The sequence below is a fragment of the Podarcis vaucheri genome, assembly GCF_965113315.1.
Source record: "Podarcis vaucheri genome assembly, chromosome: 8".
In the NCBI taxonomy this organism is placed as follows: Eukaryota; Metazoa; Chordata; class Lepidosauria; order Squamata; family Lacertidae; genus Podarcis; species Podarcis vaucheri.
Window position 1 is genome coordinate 2,324,016 of NC_138766.1, and position 15,076 is coordinate 2,339,091.

General features: G+C 38.3%; 1 protein-coding gene and 1 long non-coding RNA gene across 2 annotated transcripts; one reads left to right on the forward strand and one right to left on the reverse strand.

The window, feature by feature from the left end:
* Window positions 1-7,668: 7,668 nt before the first annotated feature.
* LOC309539702 lies at window positions 7,669-9,823 on the reverse strand. The gene is made up of 2 exons (XR_014222967.1): window positions 9,525-9,823; window positions 7,669-8,322 (listed from the first exon to the last, which is right to left on the reverse strand). It is a non-coding gene; the product is annotated as an uncharacterized lncRNA (long non-coding RNA).
* Window positions 9,824-10,549: 726 nt separating this feature from the next.
* On the forward strand, window positions 10,550-14,559 carry LOC309539230 (uncharacterized protein). Its single transcript, XM_082235187.1, has 4 exons — window positions 10,550-10,727; window positions 11,400-11,459; window positions 12,867-13,030; window positions 13,865-14,559. Exons 2-4 carry the CDS (start codon window positions 11,439-11,441, stop codon window positions 14,097-14,099), a joined length of 420 nt encoding a protein of 139 aa, XP_082091313.1. The 5' UTR covers window positions 10,550-10,727; window positions 11,400-11,438; the 3' UTR covers window positions 14,100-14,559.
* The last annotated feature ends 517 nt before the right edge of the window (window positions 14,560-15,076 follow it).

A 15,076-nucleotide genomic window follows, 5' to 3' on the forward strand; every position in this document is an offset into this window, starting at 1 on the left:
CTGACAATATGGATTTGGTTGACATTTGGAGGATAAAGAACCCCCTAGGAAAAGAAGGAACATTCTTTTCTGAAGCCCATCTGTCATGGACAAGAATCGACCAAATATGGATAACTAGAGGACTGGCACCTAAGACTAGAAAAGTGGAAATCTGCCCAAAAACCTGCTCCGACCATAATGCGATGAAAGTGGAGATGAGACTAACTCCAAACGGTTCCTTCAGATGGAAAATGAATGACACCTTGTTTAGAGATCAGGAGATTGTGAAGAAGGCCCAAAAGACTTTAAAAGACTATTTTGAAATAAACTTGAACACCACAGTGGAAAAAAGAGTAATCTGGGATGCAGGTAAAGCTGTTATGAGAGGGTTTTTGATACAACAGAATACGATAAAGAAAAGACTTTGGAATGAAAAAAAGGACAAGATCTTAGAGAGGATAAGAGATGGTGAGAAAAAATTAAGATCAAAACCAAAATCACAGGAGATTCTGAGAGAAATTAAATTCCACCAAGCACAATATGCTAAATTGATAAACCAAGAAGTCGAGTGGAAAATTAAATTAATGAAACAAAGATCATTTGAATCAGCAAATAAGTGTGGAAAACTGCTAGCATGGCAGTTGAAAAGGAGACAAAAACTGAACACGGTCACAAATTTAGAGGTTGAAGGGAGAAATATCCAGAACCCTGAGGAAATTAGAAAGTGCTTCCAGAGATACTTTAAACAACTTTACACGCAAGGGCCGCAGAAAGAGACTGAGATAGACGAATTTTTAAAAATCAATGGACTACTAAAATTATCCCAGTAAAAGAGAACAATCCTGAACTATAAAATAACACAACAAGAAATTGAAGGTGCCATTCAGAATATGCAACTAGGCAAATCTCCAGGGCCAGATGGACTCACCTCCAAGTACTACAAGACATTGAAAGACTTCTTGATACAACCATTAATGGAGGTATGCAATCAGATTATGGAGGGGAAGAAGGCACCGGAATCGTGGAAAGAAGCTTTCATCACATTGATACCTAAAGTGGAAACTGAAAAGACTCAACTTAAGAACTACCGTCCCATCTCACTCCTAAATGTGGATAACAAAATTTTTGCAGATATTTTGGCAAGTAGACTTTAAAAAGTGCTAAATGAAGTAATTCATAAAGATCAGGCCGGCTTTCTCCCAGGTAGACATTTGTTTGATAACACTAGGAACATTATTGACATTTTGGAACTTTTGCAAACTAATATCAATACAAAAGCAGTGTTAATTTTTATTGATGCGGAGAAGGCCTTTGACAATATTTCTTGGAAGTTTATGAAGAAAAACCTTGAAGGGATGGGAGTGGGACGGGGGTTTGAAAATGGAATAGAGGCAATTTATTCAGAGCAAAAAGCTAAATTGATAGTTAACAATGTGGTGACAGAAATGAAAATGATATATAGGTGGTACATGACCCCAGTCAAGCTCGCAAAAATATATCACTTGTCTGATAATAAATGTTGGAAATGTAAGGAGGCTGAAGGGACATTCTTTCACCTCTGGTGGACTTGTCCAAGAGTGAAGGCCTTCTGGGAAATGATCTATAATGAGTTAAAAAAGGTATTTAAATATACCTTTACTAAGAAACCAGAAGCCTTCCTCTTGGGCATTGTCGGCCAGAAAGTGTTAAAGAGGGACAGAACTTTTTTATGTATGCGACTACAGCAGCAAGAATACTTATCGCTAAACATTGGAAGACACAAGATTTGCCCACACTGGAAGAGTGGCAGACGCAACTGATGGACTATATGGAACTGGCAGAAATGACTGGCAGAATCCGAGATTTGGGAGAAGAAACAATGGAAGAGGATTGGAAAAAGTTCAAGGACTACCTACAAAAACACTACAAATTGTATGAATGTTAAGAAATTGCACGATCCAGAAAAATATGGTTCCAGTAACTCGATCGAAAGATATAGAAAATTAAGTGATATGTAAGAAAAGATCGAAACTTAAAGTAATATTACGTTTAATTTAAGTTACAACTATTTGATAAAAATTACTTGAAGTCTAGAAATATAACATTTGAGAGGTATAAATTAAGAAATGAAACAAGGTAATAATTTGCTGGCATTTTTATTACAAAGAAAGCAGGGCAGGGAGATGTGAGGAAGTGTTATGAACAGTTGTGCTTTTTCTTTTTCTTTTCCCCCTCTTTTTTATATTGTTTGTTGGTGTAATTGTATGTTTTCTTGTTTGTTATTTCTTTGGTGAAGGGATTCTATGTAATTGTTATGTGATTTTCTATTTTATGTTTGAAAATTGAATAAAATATTTTAAAAAAATACAAAATAACTAATAAGGAAGTGATTAGAGACTTTGAATACCTTTAGTGCTGGGAAGGCAAAAGGTTAGAAAGTAACCGCGTTCATTTGTTTCAAAAGAGCTGCAGTCAAGAAGACTGCAAAAGGATTTGAGAAGGCTTTAAGGAGGAGAAGAAAAATGATTGAATGAACGGAAACTTGCTTCCCCTTTTTTCTCTGTGTGACTAAAAGAGACTTTCTTCGGAAGGGGGGGTGCATAAGAAACGTTAAAGGAATTTAAAGGGATAAAGGAAGGAGGTGTATAAAGATCATTAAAGTTAAAGGCTAGCTCTAACTCTCTGCCTCCTTTTCGCCATACTAAGTGAACAAGTGACTATCCAACCCCCCCCCCCAGTAGCTCGTACTGGAAACCCCTGCCAATCTCTTTTAAACAACATTAAGGATTTGAGGAACACTGCAGAACCTTGAACTACACTTTTCTCCTTTTGGAGGGACACTCCAAACCTTTTCACAATCGCTGAGGTGACAGGGATTGGCTGTGTAGGAGGATATTCGAATGGACTGAGCTGGAAAGATATGGAAGAATCTAGATTCTGACCCCAACAGTTAAGACTGGAAATTACACCTACTCTTTCTGCTTCGTGTTATTTCATACTGATCTCTCCTCTTTCATTACAATTAAACTCCCTTTCCTCTCTTAAGCTAAACTATATTTGACTTTGCAAGGTTGAATGAACTGTGGATATGTTTATTGACTTTGGCCACTGAGGTCACTTGGTTATTTTGACATTTATGTTTCAACCAGAACTGATTAGGACTAATTGAAAATTATTTTTTGTTTGTAAAAAAACTGTTTTTCCTTATTTTTTGCTCTTTCTGAAAAAAATATGCAAATAGGACTACATCTCAATTTGGCTTAAATTACTTGGGCGTTATCAGGGAAATAAGCCAAGCCTTACTAGAGGACTCTGTCTGGGGCTTTTGTGGGAAAGATCTTTAAATTAGATGCTTTTAAATTTGAAAGTTTCTAATTTTTTGAGTTCGGGGTAAAATACAAACACTATATAAGGTGATTTAAGGTAATAGATATTTCAGCTTTAGTAGGTACGTATCGGACTCAAAGAGGAAACTGGAATAATTTGTATCTGTTTCGGTATGATGCCCACTATTTAGTCTGGACTGTGTTCTTTTATGTATTATTTGTAATAGAAGTACCACCCGGGTCTGAAAACTAGGGGAGAGGATATTGGGAGTCACAGGATTTAGATAGAGCAAGAGAGAGAGATTGTGCACCCTCTAAGGGAGAGATTAGGCAATAAAACTGACAATTTGGGGAAAATAATGCAAAATGTTAGGGGGGGATGGAAAAAAGGCAGGAGGGGCCCCTGGGGAAAGGAAAGCATCTCGACAAGAAGAAATCAAAGATTTAGATATCTTGTGTTTAAAGATTAAGGAGGAATTTAAATAAAGTGAGGTACATATGGAAAATAAATTAGGAGAGGTGCAGGAGAGGATAGACAAGAAAATAGAAGGGACCATAGGAGAGCTTTCTAGTAAGATCTGACAGGTCTAAATCAATTGAAGAAACAAATAAGAAAATTCAAAAGGAGATGAAAGAACAAAAGAAAGAGACAGAAAAAATAAAGGAGGAAATAAGAGAATGGAACAATAGACAAGATCAATTGTCGGACAATCTAGCCATGGTAGAAATGCGGCAGAAACAGCTCAATTTAAAATTTAGAGGAGTGGGAGAAGAAGTAAATAGAATGTAAAAGAAAAAATGATTAGAGAGCTAGCTAAATGGCTAGAATTGAAAGAGGAAGAGGTAGTCTACACGATAGAAAAGGCATTTTGAATTAGAGGGAAAACGCAACAAGCCAAAGCGAAAAAAAACTTGTTGGTGATTGTTTAGTGGTCTTTAACTCAACTGAGATGAAAAATATGATCCTAAGAACGAGCTACAAAAAAAAATAAAAATTGAAGAAAGGCCTATTGTTATTTGCAAAGAAATTCCAATCAGGCTCTTGCGTTAAAGAGATGGATATACACAAATAGTAAGTGTCCTGAAAAGGAATGCTATATCTTATAGATGGGAATTCCCAAGGGGATTACTTTTTATTACAAATACAAGAGATTTAGATTGATGAATACCCAAGAAGTGGAATTTTTTTTTGAGAAGATATGAGAAGGAACTTGGAAAAGTGGAAGAAAGACTTGAAGAAAGAGAGAGAATTACAGAGGAGAGAAAGAGAAGGAAAGAGATGAAAAAAGAGAAAGAGGAGAAAGGGAAAGAAGAAGAAGAGGAAGAAGGCGCAGCGGGAGGAGAAGAAGGGGAAGAGGAAGAAATTACAAGGAATAGAAAAACTAGATTAAAAGCCTGAGAACGTGTGTAGTACAAATAAAAAAACATAATAATGACTTTAAAATTTTTATATTGGAATGTGAACGGATTAAATGACAAATCTAAAAGGAATAAAATATCAAAGGTTTTGATGAAAAAGAATTTTGATGTGATATGCTGTCAGGAAACACATGTGGCTAAAAAACATAAACATATTCTGATAAACAAAAGGTTGGGGGTTGAATTTATTAATTCAGATGCAAATAAAAAAAGAGGAGTAGTGATATATGCTAAAGAAAAATGGGAGCCCAAATTAATATGCAAAGATGAGGAAGGAAGAATTTTGGGAATATAAATTAACCATCAGGGAGAAAAATTTAATGTGGTAACTGTCTATGCCCCAAATACGAATAAAGCAGAATTTTTCAAAAAACTGGAACAAATACTATTGGATTTAGAGAATCATAAATTGATTTTACTCGGTGACTTAAATGGAGTACCAATACCAGAATTAGATAGAAGTGCAAAAAGGAAAAAATTGAGTCAAGGGAAATTACCAAGATCATTTAAAAACCTCAAAGATAACTTAGACTTGACAGATATCTGGAGACATAAAAACCCGCTGATAAAACAATTTACATATTTTTCAGAGCCGCACAAGAGCTGGGGCAGAATAGATCAGATATGGGTATCAAGAGAACTAGCAACAAGAGTTGAAAAATGTGAAATACAACCCAGAACTCTTTCCGATCATAATTCAACAACCCTGGAAATTAAGTGTGGAATTCAGAGTGTGTATAGATGGAGAATGAATGAATATCTATTTGAAAGCGATGATGTGATTGAGAAGGCCAAAAATACCTTGAACGACTTTTTTTTACTTTAACCTTAATAAAGAGACAAATATTGATATAGTTTGGGATGCCAGCAAGGCGGTGCTAAGAGGCTTTTTAATTCAACAAAATAGCCACAGGAAAAAAATAAGAGAACAAAAAAAAAGATGGAATCCTTACCCAATTAAGAGAATGTGAGAAAAAATTAATAACAAATCCCAGTGACGAACAGAATAAACAAACATCCAAATTGTTACAACTACAATACTCAATGTTAATAAACCAAGAAGTGGAATGGAGAATTAAATCAATGAAACAAAAAATTTTCGAATCAGCAAATAAATGGGGAAATTCTTGGCGTGGCAACTACGAGAAAGGAAAAAACAAAATGTGATTAATAAGATAAAAATAGAAGAACGACATGTGGAAGAACCAAATGAAATAAAAAAAAACTTCCTTAAGTTATTTGAAAAATTATACAAAAGAGAAGATATAATAGAAATAGGAAAATATTTAGAAAACAACATTCATAACGGAGGAAGAGAAAACCCAACTGAACAAGTCCATAAAAATAGATGAAGTCCATGAGGCAATAAAGAGAATGAAACAAGGGAAAGCACTGGGCCCAGATGGATTATTGGCCAAATACTATAAAGTTCTGGAGAAATACCTAGCCCCGGTGCTATGTGATGTAATGAAAAATATACTACAAGGAGGAAAGATACCGGATTCCTGGAAAGAAGCACACATCACGTTGATACCTAAAGCAGACTCAGACAAATTGAATATAAAAAACTATAGACCGATATCGCTTCTTAACAATTATTACAAAATATTTGCTGAAATAATGGCGAACAGACTCAAGAAATACCTAAAAAATTCAATACATACAGATCAAGCTGGATTTCTTCCTAATAGATAATTAAAAGATAATGTAAGGCACATAATAAACATTATCGAATATCTGGAAAAGAAGAATGAAATCCCTGCGGTATTAATTTTCATAGATGCAGAAAAAGCATTCGATAATGTATCCTGGCAGTTCTTATTAAAGTGCATGGAGACAGCAGGGATAGAAGGTGCCTTCATGGAGGGAATTAAAGCAATCTACTCAAGTCAAAGAGCCAAACTGATTATCAATAATAATTTAACTGACTCATTTGTGATCTCGAAGGGCACGAGACAAGGTTGCCCCCTGTCACCGCTTTTATTTATAATGGTATTAGAAGTAATTGCAAATAAGATAAGAAAAACACCAGAGATACGAGGAATTAGAATTGGGGTAAAAGAATACAAATTGAAAGGATACGCTGATGATTTGGTAATATCGTTGGAGGACCCCAAAAAAAGTGTTGATAAAGTTTTGGTACTACTAGAAGAATTTGGGAAAGTATCGAGTTTTAAGTTAAATAAAACCAAAACTAAAATGATGGTTAAGAATATGGGGGAAGACTTAAGGAGGCAGTTAGAATTTCAATCTGGAATCAAAGAAGCAAAAAAGGTAAAATACCTGGGTGTCTGGTTAACTATGAAAAATATAAATTTAATGGCCAACAACTACATAAACACCTGGAAAGAGATTCAAAAGGAATTAGATACTTGGAATAGGATAAAACTCTCCTGGTCAGGTAGAATGGCAGCAATTAAGATGTGCATGCTGCCGAAACTATTATTTTTATTCCAAAATGTCCCGGTGATTAGAGGAAGTTCAATAATCAAAAATTGGCAAAAAATTCTTTCCAAATTTATCTGGCAAGGCAAAAGACCGAGAATTAGATTTAAATTGTTAACGGATAGAAAAGATAGAGGAGGATTTGTGGTCCCAAATTTGAGACTGTATTATGAAGCCTCGTGCCTTTGCTGGCTTAAAGAGTGGATTGTCTTAAAAAACACAGATCTGCTGGACTTAGAAGGCTTCGATATAAGATTCGGCTGGCACGCATATCTCTGGCAGAATAAGGAAAAGGTGCATAAAGGCTTCTCAAATCATATTATCAGAGGATCATTGTTAGAGGTGTGCGAAAAGAATAGAAAACTGTTGGGGAAAAATACCCCCTGGTGGCTATTGCCTATCAACATCATAACCATAAAAAAAATAAATTTAGAAGGTGAGAGATGGACTTATGAAGATCTCCTGGAAAGAACAGAAAAAGGGTGGAAAATTAGACCATATGAAGAGTTAACAAATTAACAGGTTGGTTGCAGTTTCATCAAATCAATGCCTTATGGAAAGAAGACAAAAAGACTGGGATGAATGAGAAAAAATCTAGATTCCAGGTAGAGATAATAGAAAGTAAAACCAAACCCCTATCCAAAATGTATAACCAGTTATTAGAATGGGACACTAAGGATGAGGAGGTCAAGGAAGTTATGGTAAAATCAGCGATAGACTTTGGATACAATTTGGACTATGACAGTTGGATGAGGCTGTGGAATAAAGGAATGAAATTCACAGCTGCACTACTCTTAGAGAAAATATGGAAAAGATGATGTACCGTTGGTACATCAATTCCCTGTGAAATTGGAAAAAATGTATAAGAACGGAGATAAAAGGTGCTGGAAGTGCAAAACCAAAGAAGGAAGTTTCTACCATATGTGGTGGAAGTGTGAAGAAATAAAAAAAAATTGGGAATCCATATACAATGAATTGAAAAAAATATTTAAATACACCTTCGTGAAAAAAACCCAAAGCTTTCCTTCTGGGAATGATCGGAGATGAGATTAAGAAAGAAGACCACATAATGTTTCAATATGCAACTGTAGCTGCCAGGATTCTGATAGCACAAAAGTGGAAAACCCCAAATATCCCGACCGTTAAAGATTGGCAAATTAAATTACAGTGGTGCCTCGCAAGACGAAATTAATTCGTTCTGTGAGTTTCTTCGTCTTGCGGATTTTTCATCTTGCGAAGCACGGATGCACCCTGGTACTGTATTATGAACATTATTACAGTACTCCTTTTATAATGGGATAGCGGGCAAAGCACAAAGCGGGTCGCTCCCCAGCAGGAGGAGTTTTCCCAGCCTGGAGGATCTGTTGCTGGGAAGAGGCACCTTCCACCTCCCCACGAAAACAGCCCCCCTTCCTCTGTTGCCAAGCCTTGCCGCGTCTTCGCTCCGCCAAACCGCGTTCCACATCAAAGCCCCAGCCCGCTCCTCTCCCTCTCTCTCCACGAGGTGCCAAAGGAAGTTCGAGCCCAGGAACCGAGGGCAGACGCACAAAGCGCCCGGCGCGGACTCTCCCTTGCTCCCCCCGTTACCTTGCGCCACGCCGCCGGGCTCCCCACAGTCTCGGTAGCTGCTCCCGGCTTCTTCCCACCCCTGCAAAGGCGCCTTCGCGGTGGCCCAAGCGCAGTGGATGCCTCCTCCTCCTCCTCCTTGGTCCCCCTCCTCCTGCCTTTGCGCAGTTAGGGCAAAATGGAGCAGCCACGTGGGGAGGGGGAGAGAGAGGCAGAGGCAGAGGCGGCGCAGAGACCCAGCCAGATCCGCTGGATCCCAGCCCACCTGCCTCCTCTGTGCCCTCTCCAGAAGAGGATCCCTCTGCGTCGTTCTGCTAGATCCCGCTTCTGTTGCACCCAAGTCCGTTATTTCTTCTTTGGCTCCTTCTGCAGTCTTTCTTTCGTGCGCTTTTACGCACACGCTCTGTCTCCGGAGTCTCTCTCTCTCTCGTATTGGGTTACTCTGCTCGGAACTCAGGACTAATTGTTGTGCTCGCAATCGTGCTTGGAAGAGATTTGCTCCCGCTCTTTTCTTGCCTTGCGTTCATTCACGGAGTGAGACGCTCTCCTTCCCCAAGGCTGAAACTGGAAAAGGTAGGTCGCTCCCTCCCTCGCTCGCTCCCTGCCAGCTCAGTTCCCGCTTCAAACTTGGTACAGTATTAATGGTTTTAAGAAGAAGGAAACAAACTCGCAAGACGTTTCATCTTGGGAAGCAAGCCCATAGGGAAATTCGTTTTGCGAAGCAACTCAAAAAATGAAAAACTCTTTTGTCTAGCGAGTTTTTCGTCTTACGAGGCATTCGTCTTGCGAGGTACCACTGTATTTAAATACTTAGAATTGGCAAAAATGACGCAGAATATCAGACAGCAAAAAGGTACAAAGTTTATTGACAATTGGACCAAATTTATAACATACATGGAAATAAATTCTAGAGATCTAAAAATCACAGTAGGTTTAACATAATCCTTGCGATGCGTAGATGTTATAAAATGAAAACTGCAGAATGGAATTATTATTGTACATAATCCAAAACCGAGATGGAGGGAAGTCAACTATTATTTGTTGTTAATTAATGTCTGTTTTTTGGTCTGTTTATGTTTTTCTGTTTTGGTCGTTGTTTTCTTTTTTCTTTGTTTTGTTTATTTGTTTTTTTCTGTATGGTGATTGAAAATTAATAAAAAGATATATTTTTTTTAAAAAGCAAGTGAACATAAACACGCATGAGCTCATTGCTACAACCTCTACCAATGAATTGTGGGGTTATCTTGGCTACCAAGATGGCGTTAGCAGAGCTTCCGGAACAAGTCACCTTGGGTCTGATGCAGCTGTGGGTTTCCCCTCTCTGGCTTTGCCCTTATAGCTCAGCACCCACCCCTCACTCACCCACCCACCACTTTCCCCCATACCAAGTCATCCTTTTGTTTGCCTGAGAGCTTCCTTCTCCTGTCGCCCTTCTAGAACTTCCCCAGGGAGGATGGGGAGAAAACTCACCTTGCTTGGCTCTGCCTGCCTTTGACTCTGGCTCCAACTGAACCGTTGGGCTTCCCACTTCCCACCCCAACAGCTGTAATGTCCACCGGCGGCAGCTGTGTTTTAAATGGGGAAAGCAATGGTGGCCCCCAGTCTCTAATAAAACGATGTGTTCTTTGGAGCTGCACGACTCAGATTATTCTGTGGTGGAGCAAAAAAGGCTATTCAAGAAGAGTTTTGAGGAAATAACTTCTTTGGATGTACAAACAGTAACAAACATTTCTCAGTTAAGCATTTTAAAAATTAACTATTTTAACAGGAGTGCATGTTGCAGTCGCTGCCTAGCAACATGCAAGAGTATATTCAAAGAGTTCTCTTAACTTAAATCAGTTTTCATTAGATACTTCTTTTGCAAAGGTACCTCAGAAACGTAATATTTTAAGTAATATTTTAGCATACCAACTGCTCAAATAGCACAGAAAATAGTATTTTAAAATATATGTATTTAACAAGAAGTTGTATAATAGGAAGAAGAGCAATTATTGAATAAAACACAGAAACAAGGTATGTCAGAAAGCAGCTTTGTTGACTCTGAAATGTACTTTCATAAGCAAGTAGAGTTTTAATGGCTATTGGGAGATTATGAATAATTGTTAACAATAATTTATTATGGGGTCTGTTTGCTACTGTTATTTAAAAACGTGTTTTAGCATATTCTGTTGTTATATCTTTTTAACTTTGTATGCTGCCTTGCATATACTCAGACAAAAAAAATACAATATTTATAGTGTTATAATTCTCACAGCAATTCTGTCAGGTAATATATACTGGAGATATTTTTACTTAGGTTCCCAGGTTGTAATCCTTTGCACACTAACTAGAAGCTTGCAAATAATGAGGCTGAGTTCAGGGAAAACATGCTTTGGGCTGCCAAGAGTAGCTGGGAATCTGAATTAAAGTACCAACAGCCAAAATAAAAATTATAATCTGTTCCCTCATACTGACTCCAATTGTAAAGAGTGAATAAATGCTCCACCAATCACTAAAGAGTTGATCCAATTATATTTTTCATAGAAATATTATCAAATTATCAGTAGACTAAATTATACAATAAATTATACAGGCTTGGGTCACAAGATTAATTACTCAAATGATAATGAAAATAGTGCAAAATAATTATTGAAAGAAGTAGTACTATTATTTAGTGGGGGAAAACATTTTCTACCATCCCAACAGATTTACTAAAAATAAAGGAGTTAACAAGTGTGAAACAGAATGCCAAATAAAGCCCAGGAGGTAAGCTGACCTTTTGACTTTTCTTCAGACTGCTTATTCTGAATCATACACAAGCACTTCTAGCTTCAGAAAGTGAGTTCAATACTTTGCATGCACAGTTCCTGATCACATGGTTGTTCACTTGTACATCTTTTCCAGCAATCATAGGAGGCTTGTCTTTAAAAATCAGATTTCAAAGTGTGAAGTGGGACTTCGGAACCTGGTTTGTCATGCAACCCTGTCTTATATTTTGTGAATGAATCAACAAAAGTCTTAACATGGACAGAATGTTGAATAACAGATGAGAAAAAGATAATGCTATTACTGTATCTGTGTTTCTGGTGCCTTTTTGCCTCCCACAAGCAACTTGCTTCAAGTACGACCAAAAGGGAAGCTGCAGCCCCGCTTTCCTTATGCTGTCAGGAAGGCGACCTACCAGTAACTTTCTATTAGGCATACAAAGATTCCCTTGATTGGCATTTCCCACCAGCTTCAAACCTAAACACTGATGGTACAGTGAGAGGTCAAACAAATATTCAAAGAATGGTCCAATGATTGCCCAGCTATGAGCAGATATACCCCCCTGTACCCACTGAAACAAGAGGCCCCACAAGTGTATTTGTCTAGGAACCAAAAGAATTAAATTGCTCATTTGATGGTAAGTTTTGGTAATACATAAGTAATAATTTAAGATGCCACGGGACATCTTAAATGTGTGTTGCTCAACAGTCCTCTAAAGGCATGCCTATTTTTTCTGTGAACATACCACTTGACCTGCATCACGAGTAAGGACACAAATTTGCATGCTTTCTTCACGTTTCGAAACACAGTTGCCTAACTGCAACCCTTTTCAAGACCTTGGGGGTTAATGTGATATGGCTGCTGGCAGCAAGACTTTTTCTGCACTAAAGAAATGGAAACTAAGGCAGCCGTTTCCAATTACCATTTGGTGTTGAGTGAAATATGGCTATGGTGTTGTGCCATCAAAAACTAATCTATTTGCATACCTAGTTTCCTTGTACCTACGCAGAACAATATCCTGGGGGGGGGGAGCCCATGTAAAAGAGAAAGTAATTACAGTATACTCCAGGCATAGGCAAACTTGGCCTTCCAGATGTTTTGAGACTACAATTCCCATCATCCCTGACCACTGGTCCTGTTAGCTAGGCATGATGAGAGTTGTAGTCCCAAAACATCTGGAGGGCCAAGTTTGCCTATGCCTGGTATACAGTATAGGCGAGAAGGAAAGTAGCAATATAAGTAGAATCTGGTGTAATCGCTCTAAGATGGTGATGATTAATAATATAGTCATTTGTTTGTGTAGCAAAATCTATGTAGATTGCACTGTACAAAACTGGTTTAACAGGTCCCTCAATATGTCCAGAAAAGAACGCCCTCTGAATTAATACACAAATATACATTCAATAGGATGCTGTCATTAACCTCAAATCAGTGCAAGAACTGGGCAAGCAACTGGGTTTTGAATGGACCATGGTCGCCTCGGAGCTGGGATTCAGTCGTGTGGAGATAAACCACTTTCGTGCAGCTACCACAAAAAAGACAGCTCAAGCCCAGAAAATGCTGGAGCATTGGTAAGTAGGTCAGAGCAGAGGGTACATATCCTTTATTTTAGTTTTGAGCATGATTTTTGCATTTCCTTCACAGAAACAATGGCTCCTCAGAGATAATGGCTAAAAAGATAGAATTCACAACAGCAACATGTATGCTGCCATCTGACTGCGTTAAATAAACGCTGGTCACCGATGTAGGCCTCTCTGCCACCTGGGTAGAGGAAGAGGCAAGCATGGATTGTAATTAATGTGATACACACAAAATATTCCACAGTCAATTATTCTCTTTTGCAAGTACTCTCTCTTTAAAAATGATCAAACCCTGCTGCTTAGAACAAGCCCTGGTCTAAGATCAGCCCAAGGCAATGAGATGATGTTGATTCCACCTTGAGTTACTCATCCATTTTTGCCTCAAGGACTCGGTCAAGTCTTTTTAATTAGCTGAGGCCAATGCCCGGTTGGTGTCTTGCCATGCCACCGCAAGGGCTGGTCCTTCAGTAATTGCAGTGCCATGACTTGAACCTGGAAATAAACTGGCAACTAATGAAAGTCCCAGCGCCTGCCCCAGTCAAGATCTTAGCAGCTGCATTTTGTACCAACAGACCCACAAGGAGAGCATTACAGTAGTCCTATCAAGATGCAGCTAATGCACGTATGCTTCTGGCCAGAGCTGACTACACAAGAAATGCGCTTGTGCACCAGTCAATCTGCCATTAGCCTTAGGAAATGATATGTCAAAGTACAGATGAAATGCCAGAGCAATTGTTACTTGGGTTCAGCACTTTTGAAGACTATCCAAATGTCTTTGGAGCCTTTGGTAACCACTATGCACCCTCCTCTCCCCTTCCCACGCAGGTACGAACAGTCATGGCACAAACCTAACAAGACCAAACTGCTTCAGGATGCTCTAGAAAGGTCAGGAAGGAAAGACCTGGCAGAGAAGCTTCGGTGTCTTCACTGGGGACACCAGAAACTGAGCAGGCGGGTGGAGTTGCCGTCTGCTTTTCCCTTTCTCGTTACTGTGTACAAGACTATTAACAACAAAGAAGGGTTTATGAAAATTAACGAGCTTAGTCGCAAATACACCTAGGAGTGTTCAGCTCCACGGCGGCAGAGCTAGGCTGAACTGTGACTCCTGCTGAAGTCAACAGCACAACATCTCTAGGCTTTCACTAAATAAAGAATTTAGTACAGATTAGGTTTTAAGCAGCTTAGAAAATCTTAAAAAAATAAATCAGTTACTGTATTTACTTTTCTTTGGACTTTAACGTATGAATCTAGAATATCTGTAATGATTTCATGCTGCTTCAGGACTGAGATTAGTTCTCCTAATTATATACTATTGTTGATGGTGTATTTGTTAGACTATCACTTTTTCCCACTTTTGAAATGTAAAATAATCATAATCATTTTGTGATTCTGAATCTTAAGACAATATAAATAAACCAGAAAAGGCCTAAAAGTTACAAGATGGAATAGATGTTAACTACTTTGGAAATGAGTTTTTGATCACCTGGATTTGACTTGTTTAAAAGACTCTTGGCACACAAATTTGTCAAGAATGTATAGCTTGCTGTTGGAATGGAATACACAAGATGAAGTGGTTAAGTCTGCAATGATTAAGTGGGCACAGGATATTGGTCATAACATTTTGTTTGCTGACTGGGAAAGGTTGTGGACCACAGGTATGAAATTTACGGCGTGTAATGCCTTAAGAGAGAATATTATGAAAATGATATACAGGTGGTACATGACCCCAGTCAAGCTCGCAAAAATCTATCACTTGCCCGACAATAAATGTTGGAAATGTAAAGAAATTGAAGGAACATTCTTTCACCTTTGGTGGACGTGCCCAAAGATCAAGGCTTTCTGGGAAACGATCTATAATGAATTGAAAAAGGTACTTAGGTACACTTTCCCTAAGAAACCAGAGGCCTTCCTCCTGGGCATTGTCGGCCAATTGGTGTTAAAGAAGGACAGAACATTTTTTATGTATGCTACAACAGCAGCAAGAATACTCATCGCAAAGTACTGGAAGACGCAAGAATTACCCACCGTGGAAGAATG

Bases quoted from the DNA above. Each gene is read 5' to 3' on its own strand.
- LOC309539230 (XM_082235187.1), top strand. From the start codon at position 11,439: ATGCCAAATAAAGCCCAGGAG. The intron at 11,460-12,866 runs GTAAGCTGACCT...TACATTCAATAG, and splicing joins TGCCAAATAAAGCCCAGGAG to GATGCTGTCATTAACCTCAA. The intron at 13,031-13,864 runs GTAAGTAGGTCA...CTTCCCACGCAG, and splicing joins CAGAAAATGCTGGAGCATTG to GTACGAACAGTCATGGCACA.